This window comes from Anabrus simplex, chromosome 2 (assembly GCF_040414725.1).
Source record: "Anabrus simplex isolate iqAnaSimp1 chromosome 2, ASM4041472v1, whole genome shotgun sequence".
NCBI classification, from domain to species: Eukaryota; Metazoa; Arthropoda; class Insecta; order Orthoptera; family Tettigoniidae; genus Anabrus; species Anabrus simplex.
In genome coordinates, this window is record NC_090266.1 from 686,168,726 (window position 1) to 686,195,390 (window position 26,665).

At 41.4% G+C, this 26,665-nt stretch overlaps 1 protein-coding gene across 1 annotated transcript in view; it reads right to left on the reverse strand.

The window, feature by feature from the left end:
• LOC136863035 (zinc finger protein castor homolog 1) overlaps window positions 1–26,665 on the reverse strand; it is a 610,435-nt gene that overhangs the window by 211,206 nt on the left and 372,564 nt on the right. The window contains exon 6 of the mRNA XM_067139355.2: window positions 6,141–6,436. Within this exon, the coding sequence (XP_066995456.2) occupies window positions 6,141–6,436 (296 nt within the window). The remainder of the gene's footprint in view (window positions 1–6,140; window positions 6,437–26,665) is intronic.

Genomic DNA, 26,665 nt, shown 5'->3' on the forward strand with positions numbered 1-26,665 from the left:
GGTTTCCCATTTTCACGCCAGGCAAATGCTGGGGCTGTACCTTAATTAAGGCCACGGCCGCTTCCTTCCAACTCCTAGGCCTTTCCTATCCCATCGTCGTCATAAGACCTATCTGTGTCGGTGCGACGTAAAGCCCTTAGCAAAAAAAAAAAAAAAAAAATAATAATAATAATAATAATAATAATAATAATAATAAAGTGTGCCCTAAGTGCTTTCTCTCTAACGTACTAATAGGCTAACTGCATTGAAACGGGTGATTTTGAAGTGATGCATCATATAAAATTCGAAGACATAGATGCTTAAAATTCCAAGTAACTACATGGCTGCGAATGTAACAATGATGCGGAACTATCACACGTATTGTTTCGTATTTCCTCAGTTTCTTGATTGCGATCACCAGTCGTATTCTGCGACGTGAAATATAACGCAACATGTACAATATTTACATTTGTACTTGACGAGCAATACCGACCAGTGACATTCGAACGAACTACACACAATGTTTAAAGACTGCATTTCTCTTACCCTCAATGACAGATTTCTTTAACCTTCTAGGTAACCTTCCCTTCAACATTCCTCTCACTTGACTCCACACAGAAGCTAATTCATATGTGCAAATAATAATAATAATAATAATAATAATAATAATAATAATAATAATAATAATAATAATAATAATAATAATAATAATAATAATAATAATAATAATAATAATAATAATAATAATAATAATAGAGTGTGCCCTAAGTGCTTTCTCTCTAACGTACTAATAGCCTAACTGCATTGAAACGGGTGATTTTGAAGTGATGCATCATATAAAATTCGAAGACATAGATGCTTAAAATTCCAAGTAACTGCATGGCTGCGAATGTAACAATGATGCGGAACTATCACACGTATTGTTTCGTATTTCCTCAGTTTCTTGATTGCGATCACCAGTCGTATTCTGCGACGTGAAATATAACGCAAAATGTACAATATTTACATTTGTACTTGACGAGCAACACCGACCAGTGACATTCGAACTACACACAATGTTTAAAGACTGCATTTGTTGTGCTCGCTCAGTTTGAACTGCCATTCACTTAGCAACATGGAAGAAATGGGTTCGGTTCCAACATTTCAACGATTGTAAACGCCTGCCATTTACAAAAGGATTGTTTCATTATTGTGGATGGTTTTATAGCGTAACTAGCATGATTCTCCTAGCATCCGTTGTTTGAAAAAAGAAGAAAAGATTGAGGAAAACCTGCGGCAGTACAGGTCATCAAAGGACTTAGTCTACCAAGCCAACTGCTACACTGTCAGATGGCCTATAGATGTTGGAGTATGACATGGTCAGTGGGACGATATAGTTAGTCGCATTACTTGAATTTCTTGAACAGATCACCTACCTCTCAGGGCCTTCAGTTGACTTCATGAGTCTGAGTGAAATACGTTCCAACATTCACTCAGGAAAAAATGAAATGGCGTATGGCTTTTAGTGCCGGGAGTGTCCGAGGACAAGTTCGTCACGCGAGGTGCAGGTCTTTCTATTTGACTCCTGTACGCAACCTGCGCGTCGTGATGAGGTTGAAATGATGAAGACGACACATGCACCCAGCCCCCGTGTCAGAGAAATTAACCAATGATGGTTAAAATTCCCGGCCCTGCCGGGAATCGAACCCGGGACCCTTGTGACAAAAGGCCAGCACGCTAACCATTTAGCCACGGAGCCGGACCCTCATTCAGGGCCTCCAGGGAAGAAGCCGACACGCTACCACTATATCACACGGCTGATATTATGTAGAGGAAATGTCTCGAATTTCATGCTCCTGATATTGTTAACGAAAGTATCCCACTTTCCACTAACAGAATTAACGAGTGAGTGATATAACTAATGTATTCGGGAGATCGTGGGTTCAAACCCCACTGTCGGCAGCCCCGAAGACGGTTTTCCGTGGTTTCCCATTTTCACACCAGGCAAATGCTGGGGCTGTACCTTAATTAAGGCCACGACCGCTTCCTTCCCACTCCCAGCCCCTTCCTGCCTCATCGTCGCCATAAGACCTATCTGTGTCGGTGCGACGTAAAGCAAATAACAGATATAACTAATGAAATGTAAGAAATAATATTAATAATTAATGTTATGGATTTTACGTTCCACTAGTCATGTTTACAAAATTACAAATTGAGACCAAAAACTAAAAGTTTAAATTAAATTTAAAAATACATATTCCGACTTTTCGCGTCTCCAAAAACCGGTTTTTATGCTTTCACTATAAGCATACAATCTTTGAGGGTGCTGTTCAATCAATCAATCAATCAATCAATCAATCAATCAATCAATCAATCAATCAATCAATCAATCAATCAATCAATAAATCAATCAATCAATCAATCACCATGATCTGCTTTTAGGACTGTCCCCAAGGTGGCAGATTCCTTATCAAATGTTTACCTACCGTAATCTTTTCTTAAGTTATTTCAAAGAAGTTGGAAATGTATTGAACATCTCACTTGGTAAATTATTCCAATCCCTAATTCGTCTTCTTATAAACCGATGCCGGCTCCATAATGAGACCTACAAGGCATGATGAGAAGTGAGGTAGTTAGCCATTTCTTTCCTCGCGTCATGGGAAATATGAGGGTGTTATTGTGACTGAATGAGGTATTCTCGTAGAGGGGAAGAATGGTCTATACAAGTCACTGAATACAGTTTGGAACTTAATGTAACGTATTTATAGGATAGAATATTTACACAGAGTGTTTAAGGTATGATTTAAGTGCTAGCAGACGGCCAAGTCACGCACCACTGTTGCGTTCAATGCTAGTGTAAATGCTCCCTAGTTTACCAGCTAAGTGCGCGTTAATACGTAAGGCCCTGGGATGCTGCTGAAGACAAACATAACGTGCTCTTCACTCAGCATACAATAAATCCCTACTTTTGTTGAGTTACATTTAACATTAATCATGATAGTATGATATTTACTCTCAACACATATTTTCGTTAATGTGAAAATGAATAGAAATGAAATACGTAAAGGGTAGTAGATCGCTACGCAGGGAAAGTTGCTTGCTCTAGAAAGGCTATTTGATTTCCTGATAACTATGTCGTTCATTTCCATGCATCTTTCGAAAGCTGTAAATCTGCATGTGGATATATTGCAAACATACCTAACATACATTCGAACAGTACATTAGAAAGTTGTAATATATTTGGCACACCTACACACAATATATGAAATACGACAGTACCGGTACACACATTCGCAATTAATAACTTCAATAGAAGTAGCATATATCTTAATAATAATAATAATAATAATAATAATAATAATAATAATAATAATAATAATAATAATAATAATAATAATTGTTTAGCATCCCTTCAATTGCCATTCGTTGTAGGAGATGCCAGGCTCCCCACATTTTGCTCTGAAGGAAGAATTCTTTTTTTTTTTTTTTTTTTTTTTTGCTAGGGGCTTTACGTCGCACCGACACAGATAGATCTTATGGCGACGATGGGATAGGAAAGGCCTAGGAGTTGGAAGGAAGCGGCCGTGCCCTTAATTAAGGTACAGCCCCAGCATTTGCCTGGTGTGAAAATGGGAAACCACGGAAAACCATTTTCAGGGCTGCCGATAGTGGGATTCGAACCTACTATCTCCCGGATGCGAAGAATTCTTTAAAATGCCGCTATGTCTACTGATACTGACACGGTTCTCTCGTATTTAAGTAATCATAAATGCCAACCGATTGCGGTGAAGTTGGATCTCGCAGTCTTGAATAGTAAATGAATACCTCAATCAACCGTGCTACACAAATCGATCAATATTCTGTTTTACCTAAAAACTGTTACTGCACTTTGACACACAACCATATAACTTATGATCTACAGACTGACGGCTGATTTCTTTCAGGAAAGTCTGGTTGTCGTGTGGTCACCGTAAAAAATCCCACTGCTATAAATGTCAGATTATATCAAATGGTTTCTAATTTGTCTCAAAATTATTAATTCATACACATACTGTTAAGTACGAATTTACGTATTTTACTCGTGAAAATGTAAAATATTGTCTTTGATTAGTTTTGCCTTTCATTGCCAACATTTTGCGGCAGACACAATATATATTTTTTTTTTTGTTGCTTTACGTCGCACCGACACAGATAGGTCTTATAGCGACGATGGGATAAGAATGACCTATGAATGGGAAGGAAGCGGCCGTGGCCTTAATTAAGGTACAGCCACAGCACATGCCTGGTGTGAAAATGGGAAACCACGGAAAACCAGCTTCAGGGCTGCCGACAGTGGGGTTCGAACCCACTATCTCCCGGATGCGAGCTCACAGCTGCGCGCTGCTAACCACACGGCCAACTCGCCCGGTACACAATTGTTTACTACACGTATAAAGTTATTAGATTTTTTGATAGCGGAATCTTTATGTAACAACATTTCCTTGGCAGTGGAGGGCGGGTAAGACCCAGACACTTTTGAAAGCTGTTCGTGTCAAGTTAAGTCATCGAGTAACATAAGCCTTTCGAGTACATTCTATGCAACTCCTAAATTGCAATTTACCGAGCTAGTTGGCCGTGCGGTTAGGGGCGCGCAGCTGTGAGCTTGCGTTCGGGAGACAGTGGATTCGAATCCCATTGCCGGCAGCCCTGAAGATGGTTTTCTGTAGTTTCCCATTTTCACAACAGGTAAATGCTGGGCCTGTACCTTAATTAAGGCCATGGCCGCTTCCTTCCCACTCCTAGCCCTTTCTTATCCCAACGTCGCCATAAGAAGTATGTGTGTCGGTGTGACGTTAAGCAGATTGTAAAAATAAAATAAAAATTGCAGTTCTCACGTTGAGAACATACAGAATCACGTACATAAAATGTAACACAGCATAGACCTAAATGAGGAACAAAGCAGGCCAATATTTCTAACAATGGGAGGAGAGTGATGTCACATGATACTGAAAGAACTTGTTTGCAAGGTATTCAAAGCATTTCCTGTACGGTATGTTACCGTACCACTCAAAAGCCCAGCATCATATTCATGAACTCCATATGAGAAGAAAAAATACATTTTCCTCTCTTCTGTGATATTTTGACAACGTTGATCTAAATACACTTTGGAGCATGTTTACGGCTTGATTAAAATTTAGCAATAGAAATTACATAAATAACAAGTGGAGGGTCTGATGCCAGAGTGCAACAACTATATATTTAACATTTGTCAGTATCATATACAGTATTACATTCGTTTTGAAAAATGAAGATAACTATAATCGAAAAGTTTTCATTATTAATATATAATTTGTGCATTATTCGTATTACCTTTAAGTTTGGGCACCATTTCTTTTGGAATTGTGTATTTTTAAAGAGAACAGGTACATTCCGATTTTGTAGTTGATTCACTTTGGCATTAGATCTCTCAATTTAAGTTAAGTAATTAGTTGAAAGCACATTTTTTATGTCTACCATCTTCTGTGCGTGTGCCCTATATTCACCTCTCGTCACGATTATGGTGACCGATATAATAATAATAATAATAATAATAATAATAATAATAATAATAATAATAATAATAATAATAATAATAATAATAATAATAATAATAATGACACAATTCAACAAAAAACTACAAGAAATTTCGAGTGCAGCATGTAATATAATGTTTTATAAACTTTGGGGATATTTAAATAGTTTTTCTCATGTCTACCGTTTTCAGAGTTCTCGACAGACTTGCGGTGATCGATCAAATAAATTCATTTACAATCATCTAATGAAAATCCACAGCCTGTTTCCAGTCATTCGACCGGGTCAGGAATGGAATGAATGAATCCCCCATCTAGCGGCGAGGATACGTATTGTGCCGGCTGCCGAAGCCTGTCGCACTCCTCTGGGGCAATGATTTATGAATGACAGATGCAATGAAATGATATTGGAGAGTGTTGCTGGAATGAACTAAGCTTTGTCCAGCACAAATCTCACATGGAGTGACCGGGATTTGAACCACGGGACCCAACGGTGAGAGGCCGGAGCGCTGCCGCCTGAGCCACGGAGACTACAATCATCTAATACGAAACATATTTCATAAAAATTAGAATAGCTCCATAAAATACAATCAACAGTATCAAATAATGATTAATGAAAGTGATAGGACTTACCCTTGGATTTCCCATGATTGAATTAGGCGGCAGGCCGGCTAATTTTGCCATACTGTCCGCCATCTTATGTCGAATACTGTCGTATACATTCGAAGGCTGCTGTTCATTTGTCTGGGCGATCGCGGGCTGCGAAGAGCTGATCAGCTGAGCTAAAGGACTACAGCCGTTGCCGCCCTTGTGCGCTGGTGACAGTGGTGTATGAGGTGGTGTTGGGGGTTGAGACGGGGGGCTGGGAGAGGGACGTACCGACACACTCAACGGGTGGTGCTTCAGGGATAACGTTTCCAAGATTTTACCTGAAAAAAGTAAAGAAAAAAGAAAAGACCTGTTAGAAAGAGTTAAGATTTCGAAATGTAACAATATCTCAGTCACATTGCACTAAAGAAGAATGGTTTCACAAATTCTATTCCCTCTGCTTCATTCACCTCACAGAATCATAGACCAATCCTTCAACAATTCAGTTGGGAGTAGCGGTACACTGGGAGGGGGAAATTTGAAGCAGGATTTTACAGTTCTTTTATTAGTCGATCTTGAGAAAATAAGAACTAAACCTGTTTAAGGGAATAACTACTTGGTCGGTGGACAATTTATTGCTTACCGTAGGAGGTAACTGAACAAACAGATCCTCACCAGAGTAAACGACAGGAGAATTTGCACGCTCTTAGCATGCGAAAGGAATGGTAAATTTACCAATAAAACAGTAGTATGCTTATAACCCTTTCCAGCCCAATGATGTCATATGGAATTCTGATATTTCTAGATGCTTTAGTTCATTTATAGTTCACAATGAAGCCATGTGGCATCACGGTGAATTACCATGTGGTGTTAGGAGATAGCTGGTAATACTCTAGCTCAACAAGTGATCGGTCCAAAGATATTTAAGTATTTTCATGTCTTAACGGCATATATAAGCGATGCTACTCTTAAAAACATATTATTTATATTATACTGTACACTGTTTAAAATTACACTGATTTTAACTTCATATCTTGGCAGAAAGAAGAGAAAAGTGTATAAATATATTATTATATTAGTTTATTCTTAGTGTAGCTATGGGTATTTTATGACACTCGTATGAAGTAGCTAGAAGACAACTTCTGCTTACTGTTTCTGGTTCTTTAATTTGTATTTACATAGATCTCGTATTTGTTCGGCTCCTTGGCTGAAAGGTCAGCGTAGTGGCCTTCGGTTCAGAGTGCCCCCGGTTCGATTCCCTGCTGGGTCAGGGATTTTAACTTCATATGCTTAAATCCTCTAGCTCGGGAACTGTATATTTGTGCTCCTCTTAATATACACATCTTCATTTATGTATAACACATAACACTAACCAACCACTACAGAAACACGCAATATGAATACATTCTTCCACATAGGGTTGGCGTGAAGAAGGGCATCCCACCGTAAGACTGGGCCGAATCCACACAAAGCTCTGGCCCCACGAAATTGGGAAAAGCTACGAAGAAGAAGTATAACTCGTATCTGTTCTATTTGTGTATATAAATCTTACATTAAATTCCTTATCTTAGCATTTTTTCCTATCTCTACACGTGTTCTGTACCGACAGATTTTAAATTGTATGCATGTTTCACAGAATTGAAGTCCATAAGGTATTATTTTGAAACTGAGTAATTACGCCAAATGACAGGCGTTTCCGCAGGTCACACGTCAATCAACAGATGACTGTAATAAAAATACTGTGGATTTGGGAATCTTTTGTTTAATAAAACAAAGTCAAAGCAAGCAAGCTGGTAGGCTTAAGCGACTGTTGGCATCGTGATGCAAATAAAATAAATCTGTAGCTACAGTCCCGGAAGGGCCGTGGCCTACGAAGCGACCACTGCACAGCCCCAAAGCCTGCAGATTTCTAGGTGCCGTGTGGTTGGCCCGACGAATCCTCTCGGCCGTAATTCTTAGCTTTCTAGACCGGGGTAATCACATAGGCTGAGTGGATCCCTGACCTAGCCGGGAACCGAACCCGATGCATCCGAGTAAGTGGAGCCGACGATCAGAGCCACAGGAGCTTTAATTTTACGTGAAATTGAAATAGCAGGTAGGTGCCTATACATTTCATAAATCCTACACGTACTGGCCGGGATTTGAACCACGGCCGCTTTTGTAAAAAACTAGAGACAATGGCACTCGGATTTCACGACCTTCATAACAAAAGTACATTTTGTAGAAAATTTGAATGTGTTAGCCACAAGATTTAAACATTACATTGGGTCCAAAGGACAAGTCATTGCAGTATAAACATGTTCAGTGAAGCTAATATCCGGAACTTCGTAAACTTCACAATTACCAACTCTTATGGCAGGAAAGAAGTTGATGATAATATATTTGTTTATTTCATTTTCCTTTCCTGGCCTTTTCCCAATTATATCGGACCAGTGCTAACGTACATTAAGCCCAGTTTTACGACAGGATATCCTTCTTGACGCAAACCCTATGTGGAGCGATGTATTCACTATTGGGTGTTTCTGCATTCTTTGGTAACATGATGTGTTGTATGTGAAATGAAGATGTGTATTAAGATGATCGCAAACACATAGCCTTCGAACTAGAGGAATTAACGAAACGTGGCTAAAATACCCGACCTGGCCGGAAATCGAACCTGGCACCTTGTGAACCGAAGGCCATTACACTGATCATTCAGCCATGGGTCCTGACGATGATGATGATGATAATAATAATAATAAAAATAATAATAATAATAATAATAATAATAATAATAATAATAACAATAATAATAATAATAATAATAATAATAATAATAATAATAATAATAATAATTTAACGTTTCTTCAATTGCTATGCAATGTAAGAGATGCCGTGATATCGGAATTTGGTCCCTAAAGAGTTCTCTAACGTGCCAAAAGCAAACAACACGGATTTTTCATAGTTAAATATCATCAAATGCCACCGATCTCGGCCAGATCGATCTCGCTATCTTGGAACAGGGGCAACGACTAATCGACTGCATCACTGAGGTCGGTACTACTACTACTACTACTACTACTACTACTACTACTACTACTACTACTACTACAATCGTCGCCATAAGACCTATCTGTGTCGGTGCGACGTAAAGCAAATAGCAAAATAACAACTACTACTACTATCTCTCTATCTTCTATCTGCTTTACGTCGCACCGACACAGACAGGTCTTATGGCGACGATGGGATAGGAAAGGCCTAGGAGTGGGAAGGAAGCGGCCGTGGCCATAATTAAGGTACACGGAAAACCATCTTCAGAGCTGCCGACAGTGGGATTCGAACCCACTACTACTACTACTACTACTACTACTACTACTACTACTACTTAATGATTTGGGGCTAGGACTTCTCTGTGGCTTTTGTGTTGGGTACAATCCTGGCATTTATATGGATCTAAAGCTGAAAAAATATGGAAAACCACTTCTAGAATGGCTATGAGTGGAATTTTTAACCCACTGCTCTCCTCAGTTATGCTACCTGAGGCTTGTGTGCACCCCGTTTCAGTCTCTCAAACCGACCTTATGTAACATAAACGAAAATTTGAACCCAGAACAAACGGGCGGGATGTTCGTTTCTTGAGTCTATTTATTTATTTATTTATTTATTTATTTATTTATTTATTTATTTATTTATTTATTTATTTATTTACGCTGTTGGTTTAACGTGGCGCTAACACATCAAAGGTTTTTTGGCGATGCAGGCATGGGAAAGGGTTAGGACTGGGAAGGTAGCGGCCGTGGTTTTAATTAAGGAACAGCCCCAGCATTTGCCTGGTGTGAAAATGGGAAACCACGAAAAAACCATCTTCAGGGCTGCTGACAGTGGAGTTCGAACCCATCATCTCCCGAATGCAAGCTCATAGTATGCAACCGTAACCGCACGGCCAACTTGCTCGGTCGCCATATTTTATATGCTTGTTTACTTGAAACAGTGACAACTACTTCGTTGTCATCTCAACATAAAATCATCAACAGACTGTTCTCAAAGTGGCAGGAAAGCTTTCGAAACGGAGAAATATTGAACAGCTGCAATGAATGTGATCAAGGCCATATCTAGAAGCAAAGTACTATTCCCGCTGTATAACTACAAGGGTCATTGCCATAACATACGAAAAGGATTACTAACATTCTAGCCTGTCAGAATTATTGATGAACACAAATCGCCTGTCTACTATCGCACTGCTATCGCCGAAGAACGTGTCAACATGACCAATCCTCTGAACAATGAAGTGATTTGGAAATTAACTTTAATCAAGTATCGATTAAAACTCTATAACGAGGTAAGGTGGAAACACTGATACTGACTAGGCCTACACCTTGAAATGAAACCCGTATATTGAGCAACAGCGGATTACCGACCAAGAAGGAGGATTAAAATCCCACCGTTGGTAATTCTAGAAATGTATTTCCTTGATTCTCCATTCCAACTCCAAGAAACTGGCTGTATAGCTAGTCAGTTAGACACTCGTCTCCTTTGTTCAAGGTTACAGAATCGAATCCAGATGCATTCGGTAGCCATTTAAGAATGGTTAAATGTGAGAGACTTGCGTCAATAAATTTACTGGCATGTTAAAGAACCACAAGGCAGGGCAAAATTTCAGCATTCTCGCAGCCCATGACACCGACAGCAGTTGAACACTTATTATTATTCAACTGGCACTCACCCTACAATTATAACACCCTCTTTCTCAACGCAATTAATTAATCATGTGCTAATAATGTTATTGTTTTGATGTCTCACTAACTACATTATGACTGATTTCGGAGACGTCGAGGTGCCGGAATTTTGTTCCGCAGTAGTTCTTTTTTGTGCCAGCAAATCTACCGACTCGAGACCGACTCATTTGAGCACCTTCAAATATTACCGGACTGAGACAGGATCGAATCTGCCAAGTTAGGGTCAGAAGGCCAGCGCCTCGACCGCCTGAGCCACTCAGCCTGGCTAAACATGTACTCTCTTCACACAAGTGCTACAATAACATAGGTAATCACATCTGTCTTACTCAAATAAGTAGGTTATATTTTACTGTGATCAGATGAGCCCCCGCCCTCAATAACAGCAAGAACTTTCAGATCTTGTCATTGCAATGCATACATTTCTACAATAATGCTATTTTTACGTGCTATTAGCTACGTACGCGCGAAGTCCAGAAATGTTGTACCATAGGAGTTCTTTTACGTGTCGGTACATTTACCGACGAATGTGACCATCATCAATTACTACCCGGCTGAACCGGAATCACCGAGCGAGTTGGCCGTGCGGTTAGAGTCACGCAGCTGTGAGCTTGCATTCGGGAGATAGTGGATTCGAGCCCCACTGTCAGCAGCCCTAAAGAGGGTTTTCCATGGTTTCCCATGTTCACACCAGGCAAATGTAAAAATGAGCCGGGATCGAACCCGCCAGCTTGAGTTCATAAGGCCAGCGCTCTGCTGTCGGTGTTACTCAGCCCTGCACAGCATACATTTCCATCGGTGTTAGTTTCCTGGAATTTCTTTCTTTCTTTCTTTCTTTCTTTCTTTCTTTCTTTCTTTCTTAATCTGTTTACCCTCCAGGGTTGGTTTTTCCCTTGGACTCAGCGAGGGATCCCACCTCTACAGCCTCAATGGCAGTGTCCTGGAGCTTCAGACTCTGGGTCGGGGGATACAACTGGGGAGGATGACCAGTACCTCGCCCAGACGGCCTCACCTCTTATACTGAACAGAGGCCTTGGTAGTGGATGGAAAGATTGGAAGGAATAGACAAGGAAGCGGCCGTGGCCTTAAGTTAGGTACCATCCCGGCATTTGCCTGGAGGAGAAGTGGGAAACCACGGAAAACCTCTTCCAGGATGGCTGAGGTGGGAATCGAACCCATCTCTACTCAGTTGACCTCCCGAGGCTGAGTGGACCCCGTTCCAGCCCTCGTACCACTTTTCAAATTTCGTGGCAGAGCCGGGAATCGAATCCGAACCTCCGGGGATGGCAGCTAATCACACTAACCACGACACCACAGAGGCGAACTCCTGGAATTTCATGGACTTCAATTTGAAGAATATTAAAATGGTTATAGGGTGTTTAAAATTAATATTTTGAAAATGTTAAGCCTAAGTAGAAATGATTGAAACTCTGGAATAACGTTCCTGACCCAATGTGGTATATGGCTGACTGATCGTGGACAGTGCCGTAGAGCTACGGGAGAAACGAATTCCAGACGTCGTTTACTCTCACATTAAGCAATCCTTGCCATCTTGGCTGAGAACATTTGAACGCATCGACCTGTGTTATAGTGCCGATGGAGCTGACTTCCGCGGAGAGAATACTTCAAGAGACGAGTGTCATGGGACTAACTGAGGAGAAGAATATAGAAGCGATGGCATTCATCTTCTTTCAGACACTTCTTATGCCTTGAAATGAATATGTACACGTTTATTGATACGACTAACGGGATTCAATGCGAAGATTAATTACAGCGACTTAACCGCAAGCTCCGTTCCGTTACCTCGCACTCTATCAGCGCGGTCCCACGGCCCAGCCGGCTACTGTACCAGACGAACTTAATGTTCAACAATTGGAGCGTAATTTAACTCTTTGAATGAGTGCAATCTCCCCCTGTCGATCTCCCGAAGAACTAAAATAATGTGTTGTGGTTTTCAGAGATTCAATGCAGTAATTTAAAGTTATACTGTATGTTTAGCCCTTACCTGAGCAACTGACGGTATATCGTCAATTGCTGCAATAGCTAAAAAGGGCAGATGGCGATACTTCGTCAGCGAAATATACCTAAGACGTGTTTTGAAACAGCCATATTATGCACATCATCTCTTGTTTTTTTTTCATTTCCTGGGAAAGAAAGGACAGTAGGCCTATTCATAGAATTTTGGAAGAAAATCATATCGGCATCTTAAATGTAATCTATATTATGGATTAGTGAAAGGAGAACTTAAAAATACACCTTGTTTCTTTTTATCACGTCACCTGATAAACAGATTGTCATTTTAGGCGCTCTCTTATCAAACATGTCCGATTCTAAAAGGATGTCTCTGAAACAATTGCTAGGGAATTTTCCACCTGGACGACAGCCCTAAACACAGATAATTTATGATTTATTTATTTATTTATTTATTTATTTATTTATTTATTTATTTATTTATTTATTTATTTATTTATTTATTTATACAGTAGTAAGGAACACCAGAGTGTCGGAGTATTGACTCGCAGCATTTCCTTAACGTACTGGAAGCCTGCGACTCGGCGTTGTCACATTTAAACATCCAGACATGCCACCAACCTCAGCTGGAATCGAATCCTCTACCTTGGGAACAGAAGGGCAATGACGAACTAACTTCGCCACTGAGGTCGGCTTTGGAATTACTTACGGAATAGGTACTAGGTACATCGTTATCATCAATCATAAGTACTTTGTAAATGTAGAGCTACAAAAATAGCAAAACTGACTAAGAGCAGAGGTCCCTAGTGATGGTGCTGGAGAGGCTCCGTGTCCAAGTGGCATATGTGGTCAAGGCAGTGGTTGAGGCGTACAGCGAAATGTCCTTGTGCGCGAGGCGTACAGGTGGTTAACTTTCCTAGGTCCATGTCACCCAAGTGGGAAATTTCAGCTCTTCTCTGTGTAAAGAGGATATTTGAACTCTTCTCTATGTTCCATGAAAATGCCCACATTTTGTAAACATCATTCTTCACTCACCTGTTTTGGTAAATAGTTCAGTATAAAATGAGTGACAGCAGGACAGATATAAAACGCGAATGGGACAACCATCCTTGATTATTAATATTTATTTAACGTATGGCGTTTGAAGTGCTGCGAATGTCCGGGGACATGATCTGCTTGGCTAGTGAAAGTCATTCTAGTCGACGCCATGGGCCACCTGTTCGTCTGGGTGTGATATGATGATCATAATAATGAGGTAGGGAAAGGATGAAACCCGGTATCGGCACATAGCGTACTCCTCTCAAATAACACCAAGGGATCTACTCAAGGCGAATCACCGTCACCAGCGACATATGCCCTCACTCCATATGAACACTGCGGTGAGGTCAGTAATTGAATCCATGTTTTTGGCACGTAATCTAGTGATTAGAACGTGTATAGCACCACCTCTCCTACCTTGCCGACCAACATTCTGATGGTGATAATTTGTTCCACCAATAGGATTCGAACCGTCTAACCACGGTGTCAGACCATATAAAAATGACACCTTAACTGTCATAGTGGTGGTGATTATTGTTTTAAGAGAAAGTACAGCTGGGCCACCATCCTCTAAAATACTTGTCAGAGGAAAAATTGGGAGAGGTCCAATACTTCGAAAAATGAAGGTATCGGCTAAAGAATTGTAAGGGACGCGAAGGGCATGAAAATGAAAGACTCCCTCAGCCCCGCAAAGCTAACGCCGTCGGGGTTGGAAGAGAACGAGAGTTGACTAAGGGAGGACAGACAGGAAAGATGGAAGCGAGGAGCCTGATACAAGTAATTGGAAGTAATACCAGACTCAGCTAGGGGAATCGATGTCTCCAACCACGGTCCCTAGTTCAGAGGCCCTCGTTCCGGTTTTGGGTACTAACACGGAGTTTTCTGTGCATTTTATGAATACAACGATTTTTGAAATGAGTATTAAACTCCTAGTGAAACTGACGAGATAATTTCGTTGATTAGTCCAAAACAAACTTACTGTATGTTCTATTTTTAACTATGAGTTTCTCCACAACTTTGAAATACGCCTATGTTTTGATACACATAGACAATCCTAAACCTCGTTGGCTGAATGGTCAACGTACTGGCCTTCGGTTCAGTGTGCCCCGGGTTCGATTCCCGGCCGGGTCGGGGATTTTAACCTTAATTGGTTAATTCCAATGGCCTGGGGGATGGATGTTTGTGCCGTCCTCAACAGCCCTTCAACTCACACACATAACAATATCCTCCACCACAATAACACGCAGTTACCTAGAAATGCCAGATGCTGCCCACCCTCATCGGAGGGTCTGCCTTACAAGGGCTGCACTCGGCTAGAAATAGTCACTCGAAACTATACCATAAAAATGTATGGTATCGTACAGTCCAGTCAACCATGTTAGTATCCATGTACTAATTGGAGGAAAACAAATGTTTCCATATGAACACTTGCACCTTAATAAAATATAAAAATATATAAGTTTTTAACTGCGGATTATCTGACGTTCATACAACTGGTCTTTAGAAATTTAAGGAATAGCCTCTCCCACGGTCCGTAGCATCCTGAGAATTACTGCTTCTGGTTTTTCCCGTTATCTGTTCTTTATTTGAATCCCAAAAGCGCATTACGCCTCACCGGCGGTCCGCCGTGTTCTTGCGAAGTACTGTACGCCTCATCCACGAAAATAGTCTGTACGCCTCGACCACGCACCTGCCGGAGAGTGTACTTAGCCATGCTTGTGTGTTGATTCGAAGGAGGCTACGTTCATCGTCACCTCTGATAATACGGGCCGTGTTACACTGTGGTGATTACCACTATACCACTGAGCGAGTAGGATATGCGGTTTGAGTCACGTAGCTGTGAAGTTGAATTCGGGAGATGGTGTGTTCTAACCCCACTGTCGACAGCCCCGAAGATGGTTTTCCACGATTTCCCCATTTTTCCCACGAGGCAAATGCTGGGGCTGTATCTTAATTAAGACCTCGGTCACTTCATTTCCCTGTCCTATCCCACGGTCGCCGTAACACCTGTCTGTGTGGGTGCGACATAAACAAATAGAAAAAGAGAAACAACTAAGCCTTCGAAGTGAATGAGGGACAGAAGTTAATCGTTCTGTTTCAAGAAGAACGGTCTGGTCCTCATTTAGACAACCGGGATGAGTGGCCCAGACGATAGACTGCTGGCTTCCTGTGGTCAGGTTGACGAGTTCGATTATTACGGCTCAGTCTGGAGGTATTACAAGGTGCCCAAATATATCAGCCTCATGTCAATAGATCGATCAACACGTTAAAGAACTGTTGCGGGACAAACTTCTGGCATCTCAGCATCTCTGAATACCGTAAAAATAGTGGGAAATAAAACCATTCTTCTTCTTCTTCTTATTATTATTATTATTATTATTCAATATAGACATCTAAAGGCTACAAAATCACAACCTTTCATTCTCTCTTCAAGGTATTTTTCCTTCATTTTTACTTTCTTGCTAGAGCTCGTTCAGCTTCTGTCTTAGCCAATCTTCTGCGGAAAATCTTAGACCTTTCTTGGTGGTGGTGGGGGTGGCGGGGCAATCTTTCACTCCTGCGACTTTCGTCCTAAAACTTATTCTGTCCACGACATCTCTCGATGTAATGTTACAAGTCCTGGCGCAGCTCTTGAAGCCAGGAGATTGTGACTTCTTTTCAAGGCTGAGAATTTTGTTCTCCAGTTTGTTTGTTCCCATTCTTTTCATATGGCCATTAATTATCAGTCTTTCCCTTTCTCACGTTCACTGATATACCTTCGAACTTTTTGTAGAGCTCCCTGTTTGATCTCAGATGGAAAGTTAAACAATATCCGATAATTTCACCCTAGAATGTTCCATAAACAATTATTTTCTTTCTTCTCAATCTCCGAAATTCTCATTCTGGCTAAGGTTTCTGCTGCATATATGCACTCTGTTTTTCTCGAAGGAGATGTGCAGACCTCCTCCTCCTCATTATTATTATTATTATTATTATTATTATTATTATTATTATTATTATTATTATTATTAGAAATGAGTACGGAAGGCTTAAGTAGGTTAGTTCGATTTCGGCCCCAGATTAGTCTTCCCGATGGAGAATTGAACTCACATCCTTCCGGGTGAGTCAACTTTACCGCCGCAGCTAGGCAGCCCCAGTTTCAGAACCAGAAATTATTTTGATTTATATAATATTAGATAGTCATAAGAAATAATAAAAGCCTTGCTTGGCGCTGTATTCGCTCCGTACCGAGCGAGTTGGCCGTGTGGTTAGGGTCGCGCAGCTGTAGGCATGCATTCGGGAGATAGTGGGTTCGAACCCCACTGTCGGCAGCCCTAAAGATGGTTTCCCATTTTCGCTCCAGGCAAATGCTGGGGCTGTACGGTATTTAAGGCCACGGCCGCTTCCTCCCACTCCCATCACTTTCCTATCCCATCGTCCCCATAAGACCTGTGTCGGTGCGACGTACCGGTAAACCAAATTATATAAAAAAAGTTTCGAGTAAATTTTCGTTTTAATATGTTTTCAAGGTTCCGGATTGTATTGAGCCTCTCAAGTGTCTAAGCCGGATTACACTCGGTTTTGAAAGATGAAGGGGTGGGGGTATGTTTCAAATTGCTGTTACGGAAAGGGTAAATACTTGAATACTAGTGTTCAGTCAACAATTGGTCATCTTTCTTAATGATAATGAGAGTGAGAAGGTTTTGACGACCTGCGACAATGACGTTGTCATTGACCCCCACGGGCTCGGCGAAAGATTTTAAATTCTGTTCTCAAAACCTGCTACACTGAGGAAAGATGACACGAACAGTGGAATGCATAATAAGGCATATGTCAACAGATCTGCGCTTAATTTTAGTCAGGGACCGGATCTGGAACTGGAACCTATTTACGTCATTGAATTTGTTTAAAGCTTTCGTTTCTTGGTTCACATTCACTATAGACAAAATATTAGAAAGTGTACTTACATTTCTACTATGTTGCTGTAATGGAATGTACAACTACAGCTTATTTTAATTTGGATCATATGTCTCTTAAGGCGGCTTCATAGTGTTCTTGATTAACACTTGCCGTCTGCGTTTAAGTTTATGCGGACGAATCCCGGTACAGTCGGTCGGTATTTGACAGTGCTTTGATGCGAACAATCCGATCAGCACTTTATATTGACAAGTTAAAAAGCCTCTGGTAGAGTCGAGGTTTTAGAAATATCAAATATTTTTCAGGCCTTTCCTGATCTACTCTGTAACATGGGACAATTCCACCACCGCCGATTTCCATACAGGGACAAATACCGGTCGGGGCACATTGCTATATTTTTTGACTTTATCTTCTGCACTAGAGGTGAACAATATACGGTAATCCTGTGGCTGATACAGTTGGATGCAACCCTTACAAGGTAGACCCTTCGATGAGGACGGGCGTCTGACGTGTATGGGAAATTGTGTGTTATTGTAGTTGCATGTGGTGTGCGAGTTACAGGAATGTTGGTGACAGAACACACACACCCACTCCCCGAGCCAAGGCAATTAGACTTTTACAATTAAAATCACAAGGTACAGTCGGGAATCGAACCCAGGACACCAGACACTGAACAGTGAGCCATGGAACCGGACTCAACTTCCAACAGAAGTGACCCTTCACGTGCCGGCACCTGTACAGCGTCTCATACAGTACAGAGTGTTTTACAGTGATAGTAGCCTAGTATAGTCCCATAGTCCGGCTCCTTGGTTGAGTGGTCAGCATAGTCACCTACGGCGCAGAGGGGTCCCGCCTCGATTAGCATAGTCACCTGCGGCTCAGAGGGGTCCCGCCTCGATTTTCAGCCATGTCAGGCATTTTTGCCACGTCTTGTAAATCTCTCTCGCTCGGAGACTGGGTATTTATGTTTGTATTAATATAGATCTCATCACTAACATACCACGCTACAAGCCATCACAGAAACCGCTAATCAGGGATGCATCGGGAAAGGCATCCGGCTGCAAAACTGGGTCATGTTCACATGTACTACACAATTCCCACCTGTGACCCCACCAGGGTGTGATAAAAAGCGGTAGAAGAAGAAGAAACAGTAGTAGTAGTAATACATATCCCTACGAAGTAAGGGTTTGTTTCTTCATATAAAACCGAGTGAGTTCGCCGTGCGGTTAGGGGTGCGCAGCTGTGAGCTTGCAATCGGATGACAGTGGGTTCGAACCTCGCTGTCGGCACCCCTGAAGTCGATTTTCCGTGGGTTCCTGTTTCTACACCCGGAAAATGCTTGGGCTGTACCTTAATTAAGGCCGCGAGCGTTTTCTTCTCACTCCTAGCCCTTTCCTATCCCATCGTCTCAATAAGACGTAAAGCAACTTGGAAAAAATAGTCATATAAAACTGGTTATTTCTGCATCTGTTTAATTCGTCTGGCTCAGGGACAGGGTATTTGTGTTTGTCTCAATACACTTCTCTTCATTTATAAGCAATACACCTCACTACCAACCATAACTTTGTTTTGCTATTTGCTTTACGTCGCACGACAGAAAGAGATCTTATGGTGACGATGGGATAGGAAAAGTCTAGGAATGGGAAGGAAGCGGCCGTGGCCTTAATTAAGGTACAGCTCCAGAATTTGCATGGTGTGAAAATGGGAAACCACGCAAAACCATCCTTAGGGCTGCCGACAGTGGGGTTCAAACCCACTGTTTCCCGAATGCAAGCCCACGCGCCCAAAACCGCACGGCCAACTCGTCCGGTACAAGCAACCATCACAGAAAACGAATATGTCTTCCCTACCCTCCCCCCCCCCCAGATAGAGTTGGCTTAGAACGGGCATCCGCCGTAAAACTGGGAAAATACACACAAAGAAATTGGGACAAAGATCGGGAAGAAGAAGAAGAAAGATAATAATAATAATAATAATAATAATAATAATAATAATAATAATAATAATAATAATAATAATCAGGTTCATTCCTCTGGCTTGGGGACTGGGTGTTTGTGTTTGCCAATACACACTTCTTCATTCAAACACAATACACAATACACTATCACTATCAACTCAGAACCACTCAGTGAATGTACCCCTCCAGACAGGGTTGGTGTCAGAAAGGGCATCCGTCCATAAAACTGGGCCAAATCTAAGTCTAGTGCCTATTCCAATAAATTGGGGTAAAGGCCAGGAAGTAGCAGAAGAAGAAGATTTAAAGGCAATGATTTACTGGTATCTGATATTTCTTGACCTTGCCAACCTCTTTAATTCAACTACTGTGCGTCGGGATTACTATGGAGTGTCCGGGTTATTTGGAAGTGTTTTGTTGAGAAGGGGAAGTGACAGGAAGCACCAACTGGTGTCTAGTTAGCAGTTGCCGTCATTACGGGTCCGCTAAGCTGTGGATAACACGCAATATTAAGGATGGTTTGAGCGGCATAATTTCAACGTAACGAACCAGTTTTGTAGGGTTCCGGGCGCAGTTCAGTATACTGACGTGAAGCTGACCACTAAATGAATGAAACAGTCCCAAGACAGAGAGCGTGGCACGGCTCGAGAGAGGAAGAGGCAGCTCCGTAGGACGATGACCTCCTCCAAGTTCAGCTTAAATACAGACTAATCCATATGTAATCAAGTCAAACATAGAATTCGCGACATTAAAAAAAAGGCCATAACAGAAGAAAGGAAAAAGGGAAAAGAGTTTAAAGGCACGATTGGAGTCGGAGCTGGCGAATATAATGACGAATATTGTTTGACGGATAAATGTACATATTGTACTCCGTATGGAAAGACTCATCGTGGGAACAGTGACAGTTGCTTGGAGAATCAATTTCTTGACCTCTTGCCATCCTTCATCGAGCTCTGCAGCTGAATATAGTTCTGATTATTGAGACATTCAGCCATCTCAGCTAAATGCATTCCTTACACAGACAACGTCATATGCATGTTACAAATAGGAATGAACTATGTACCTCGTGTCGGGATATTTACTGGCACGTAAAAGAACTCCTGCGGGACTAAATTCCGGCACCTCGGCGTTCCCTTAGCTTTCCTTTTTTGATAGCCAGCCATCTCTCCACAGGCCACTGAGGTCCCTGGAGGAGTGGAAATTGAAAGGGTTTCACTACCCGTAATATCGGCACTATGCGGCATAGAGAATTTAGCCCTATATCCGGCCGCCTTTTCCCCTACAAAAAATAATCAGGTACTAAATTCTGTTGCCATGCTGAGTAGTCCAGGTGGTAGAACCCAAGTTGGCGGGTTGAACTCGGCTCAGTGATATTTGAAAGTGCTCGAATACGTCAGCTTCGTGTCGATAAATACTACGGGATCAAAGTCTGGCACTTGAGTAGCTCCGAAAATCGGAAAAGTAGTTAGTGGTATGTAAAATCAAGATGATAATAAAAATATAATAAAAAATTATTATTACATTATTATTATTATTATTATTATTATTATTACTATTATTATTATTATTATTAAGCTTGCATTCGGAAGATGGTGAGTCGAATCCCACCGTCGGCAGCCCTGAAAATGGTTTTCTATGGTTTCCCCATTTTCACACCAGGCAAATGCTGGGGCTGTACCTTAATTAAGGCCATGGCGACTTCCATCCCATTCCTAGCCCTTTCCTATCCCATCGTCGCCATAAGGCCTATCTGTGTCGGTGCGACGTAAAGCAACTTGCACATATAAAAAAATCTCTCGGCTGAACGAAGTACGCCCCCACTTCACTTGAAAACATTAATGCATTACTGAAGGAGCATTCGTCTCACATTGACTGCAATCTCGAATTAAGTGCTTTTCGAAGTTGGTTTCGAGATTACCGGGCGAGTTGGCCGTGCGGTTAGGGGTACGTGACTGTGAGCTTGCATCCGAGAGATAGTGGGTTCGAATCCCACTGTCGACAGCCCTGAAGATGGTTTTCCGTGGTTTTCCATTTTCACACCAGGCAAATGCTGGGGCTGTACCTTAATTAAGGCCATGGCCGCTTCCTTCCAACTCCTAGGCCTTTCCTATCCCATCGTCGCCAAAACCTATCTGTGTCGCTGCGACGTAAAGCCACCAGAAGAAAAGAAAAATATTTCAAGATTACCGAAGATCTTGCAAAGAGAGGCCCCCCTCATTATGCCTAGAAAATGCTTGGATCTCACGTGTTAAAAGAAAAATACTCGAAACCGGTTATGATACCTCATATTCTTGGTCGCCACACATTTTTAAGTGTCACCAACCGTTATGTTTCTAGTTACAGAGTTGTCTTCAATTTTCAGCACCATCCAAATGTTAGGATAACCCTACATTTCCCTTCCTTGTCTACCGCATACTTCATAGTTCTTTCGACGTACAAATCCTATCGTGCACTTCTGGGCGAGCGTTATAACACCTTATCTAAAATTAAACTCCATTACCTTTGATCTTGGGCATCCCAAGACGACCGTTGCCCAATAAAGTAGTCTAAAGATACTAGAGTGTCATGCGGTCAAGGTTATGGCTTCCTCAGCTGTATTCTTTGGTTTTCTTGACCGAGTAGTTCGCTTTCTCTCACATCACCACTTTCTCAGTTGACCTTATGAAACAGTGAATCCCGTTCCAGCCCTCACATTAGGATAACACTCTTACATTGAAATTCGAACCTAGGACTTCGGAGTAGAGACTAACGTTTCGCCAACGACAAGGGGCTGACCCAATACGACACCAAGCGCTCATAAGAGCGTAAGGCATTCTCAGAGTACATATTGTGCGGCTTACAGGGAAAAATAATTACATATAAAAATGCGAGAAATAAGTTCTTAATGTGCTCAATGCACAAGGGAAACCAACTAGTAGTTCCTAACCAACAAATAATTAACTCCTTACCTACAGATTTTTAGAGAGAAAGAACTAAGTCTAGGCCTACATAGTTCCTTTTGTCTGTAATACCACTGCTAACATATTAAACACGCCGAATGATTTTACAAATAAAACAGTACCAAAGATAAAAACGACAATGTTCTTATTTGGCTCAAGTAAAAGCTTGTATGTACATAAGGAAAACTCCTTGGGTTCTGCAGTACGAATAAATTCATTCTGGTGAATACAGAACATTCAGGGTTCGTGGAAAGAGACGACCACTTATTTGTCCCAAACATTAAACAATTGACAAGAGCATAGTCATTTTTTTCCAATAAACACAGCAAAGAAGAATGATCTTCTGAAGTCCTGTCAATCAGGTATTATTACCGAAGAAGTACAAGTCTGGTACAAAAGTTTGCCAAGACAGGACACTAACGCTGACAAGATTCCGCACCTGTTATGGAGAATATCGCAAATGATTATTCAGAAAATAACTGCTAGAAACCTAGTAGTGTTTCACGAACTGTAAATTCTGCATTGAACTACATTTACACTGAAAAAGTGTTTACATACATAGGGTGACGCAAAAATAAAAATAAAATTAAAAAATTAAAGGATAAAGTTTACAGACGTGTGACTATTTAAGTACAAACCGGGCGAGTTGGCCGTGTGGTTAGGGGCGCGCAGCTGTGAGCTCGCATCCGGGAGATAGTGGGTTCGAACCTCACTGTCGGCAGCCCTGAAGATGGTTTTCCGTGGTTTCCCATTTTCACACCAGGCTGTACCTTAATTAAGGCCACGGCCGCTTCCTTCCCACTCCTGGGCCTTTCCTGTCCCATCATTGCCATAACACCTATCTGTGTCGGTGCGACGTAAAGCAAATAGAAAAAAATGGTACAAAACATGATTTTTCATATGCATTCAAACTTTTAAACTCAGTAAGTTTACAGAATTATTGGACTTAATACATTTTGGTTTCCTTCTGGGAACTTAATTTTTGACATTTTTTTGTAGTTCCACGATATATGTCTTACATTTAAAAGCTTAGAGCTTTGAGCAGACCATTATTGACTCGCAAAGCATGGACCCGAACGGGATATTTACTCCCAAGTTGTATGATTGTGCAATGCACGAATTAACATCATCATTCCTATTGACTGAATATGAGGCTGTTTGGCTGAATGGTCAGCTGAGTGGCCTTCGTTTCAGAGGGCCCCGAGTTTGATACCACCCGGCTGAGTTAAAAATGTCATTTGCGTATGGGTGTTTGTGTTTCTCTTAATATACACATCTTCGTCTATATACAACACATCACACTATAACCATCGCAGTTACACACAATAGTGAATACTTCCCTCCACTTAGAGTTGGCGTCAAGAAGGTCATCTGGACGTAAAACTGAGCCAAATTCACTTGAAAGTGCCGACACCAATACACTGAGCAAAAGGCCAGGAAAAAGAAAAAGCTTACTAATGACTGAATATATTTCCTGACAGCCTGAAGCGTCTTCCTACATTTGATCCAAACGGATGTCGAACTGAGGCCACCATAAGCAAGATCAGCAGTGGGAAAGGGTTCGGACGTGACTTGAGGAAGATCCAGACTATACAACAAAATACACAGAATGGGAACAGTTCTATCTTCTGTGTGTGCTTTATTTTGTGCACCAGGTTGGCTTGGTTCAGGTTTACAGCTATTCTCTAAAAATACATATGCCATACAAACAATATAAAAGATTTTGACCCCAAGGTCTCCAGCTTTTTTGCGTTATTTCCATCTCTTTTGTGAAGTTACCTCGTTAATCGCGTGGCTGTTTCCATTACCATGCGCCCTTTCACCCCACACGGCCGTGGAGTCGCTGACACCCATATCCCCTCTTACAATGGCTTTAACCTAGCGACAATAGCAGGGCAGCCCCCTGTGACCTGCCGGCTTTACTAAAACTCCCTAGGTATGATACCTTTTCTCTAAAAAACGTGCATTCTCCAATTTCCGGATCCACGTTTACTTTACATAGAGGTAAAAAATAACTAAATGCCACCCTCCGGGCCCTATTCAGACATTTTCTTAACATGCACCTTTCTCCACATTTTGTGTAGATCAGGGGAGAAGAGTAAGTACTTTAGGTTAAAAAGCACGAGAGCTGCCCCTCTTTTTCACGGTCGCTTAATTCACAATGGCAAATGAGTCAGTGAACCCAATACTTAAGAGATAAAGACGAGGGGACCGCATATTAACTCTTTCCGTTCCCCTTCAGACCTGTTACATAACAAATATTAACCTGTAGACCGGAGAAATTCAATCTAACGTTCCGAAATTTCTGCTTGGGAAAATTTTATATCGATACCACCTCCAGTGCAGGTAGACGAGCTTTAAGCCTTTGGACCCTGGCTATGGAGAGACTTCTGCTAAAAGGGGAAAAGACCGTTATTGCCCTGGCTCACGCATACTAATTCCCTAAAATGGACGAAATGCACCAGACCATCGTTACACAGCACATGTTATTGAAAGGGTGATCACTGTTAAGGGAAATATTCGTTATATAACGGTTTGTGAGTATTTTAAGATGTACAGTAGAAGCCACGGAAGTGACTGTACAGCCCAATGAAATCGTCTATGTAAATAAACACCTTGTTATATAAAGTAGGCTACTATATATTGTTATAAAACAACATTTATAAGTTGTTCTATACAGAATTAGAGATGTACGACTAATAATAATAATAATAATAATAATAATAATAATAATAATAATAATAATAATAATAATAATAATAATAATAATAATAATAATAATATGCACTTCAAGTCTCTTCAACAGTTAATGCTTGTCCTGAAAGAGGTTCTTTAACGGAATAGGCTACTGGCAAAGGTCTCTCGCGTCTTGGTCTCGGTGTTCTGGGTTCGGTTCCAAACCGGTTCATAGGATTTTAATAATGAAAATTCCCTTGAATTAATGATTGGATGTTCATCCTGTCCCCAACATTTCCTGCAACTCTCACACCGCACTAAAACGCACATCCCCATAAACGACAAACGCCACGCACCCTTATCAGAGGGTCTGCCCATAAGGACCGCACCAGGGCTAGCAATAGCCAAAAGAAATTATTACATTACAGTATACTGTAAAGCTGTACTGGTATTTGATGCAACAGTTTTGAGCACATGAAGCGAGTACCTCCCGAATGTGCTTAAATTTGCCGCTTGTTTTCCTACCGTGTGCGCGGAGCCCATTTAACCCTTTCAGACCCTGCATAAACATTTGTGTAGGTCAGGAACATATTTATTTCTGGCTTCATATTTCCCGCTAGACAGTTCAAACCTGTCCCATATGTTTGTGTACGCTTTGCTCTCTCTCTCTCTCTCTCTCTCTCTCTGTCTGTCTGCCTCAACTGGTTAATGTTCCGATGTCCGACTCGTTGGCTGAATGGTCAGCGTACTGGCCTTCGATTCAGAGGGTCCCGGGGCCGATTCCCGGCCGGGTCGATGATTTTAACCTTCATTGGTTAATTCCAATGGCCCGAGGGCTGGGTGTTTGTGCTGTCCCCGACATTCCTGTAACTCACACACCACACATAACACTATCCTCCACCACAGCATTTACCTACACATGGCAGATGCCGCCCACCCTCAACGGAGGGTCTGCCTTACAAGGGCTGCACTCGACTAGAAATAGCCACACGAAATTATTTTTATAATGTTCCGATAATTGCCAAGGAGCTACAGTGTAGTACTTGGTTATGAAATGTTGAAGTGCATCTGTCCCTAACAAGGGACGCAATCAGTTTCAGAAATATCCATGAATTTAGGTAGAGTATGCAATATGTCATTTGACTGTTAAAAACGGTATAATTAGAGCTTATTTGAGCCTTTAAAACACTGCGAACTGTTTTAGTTCTCATGAAGTGAAGCAATGTGTCCCTTTTAACATTGAAAGACTTAACCAATATATGGCATTTAATTGTAAAAATATTGTGTAACCACAGTTAAGAGGCAAACACATTGTGAAAAATTAACATTTATGACCCAGATCGTATGTCGTAGGTCGTAAATTTGTGTAACAAAATGTGTTAT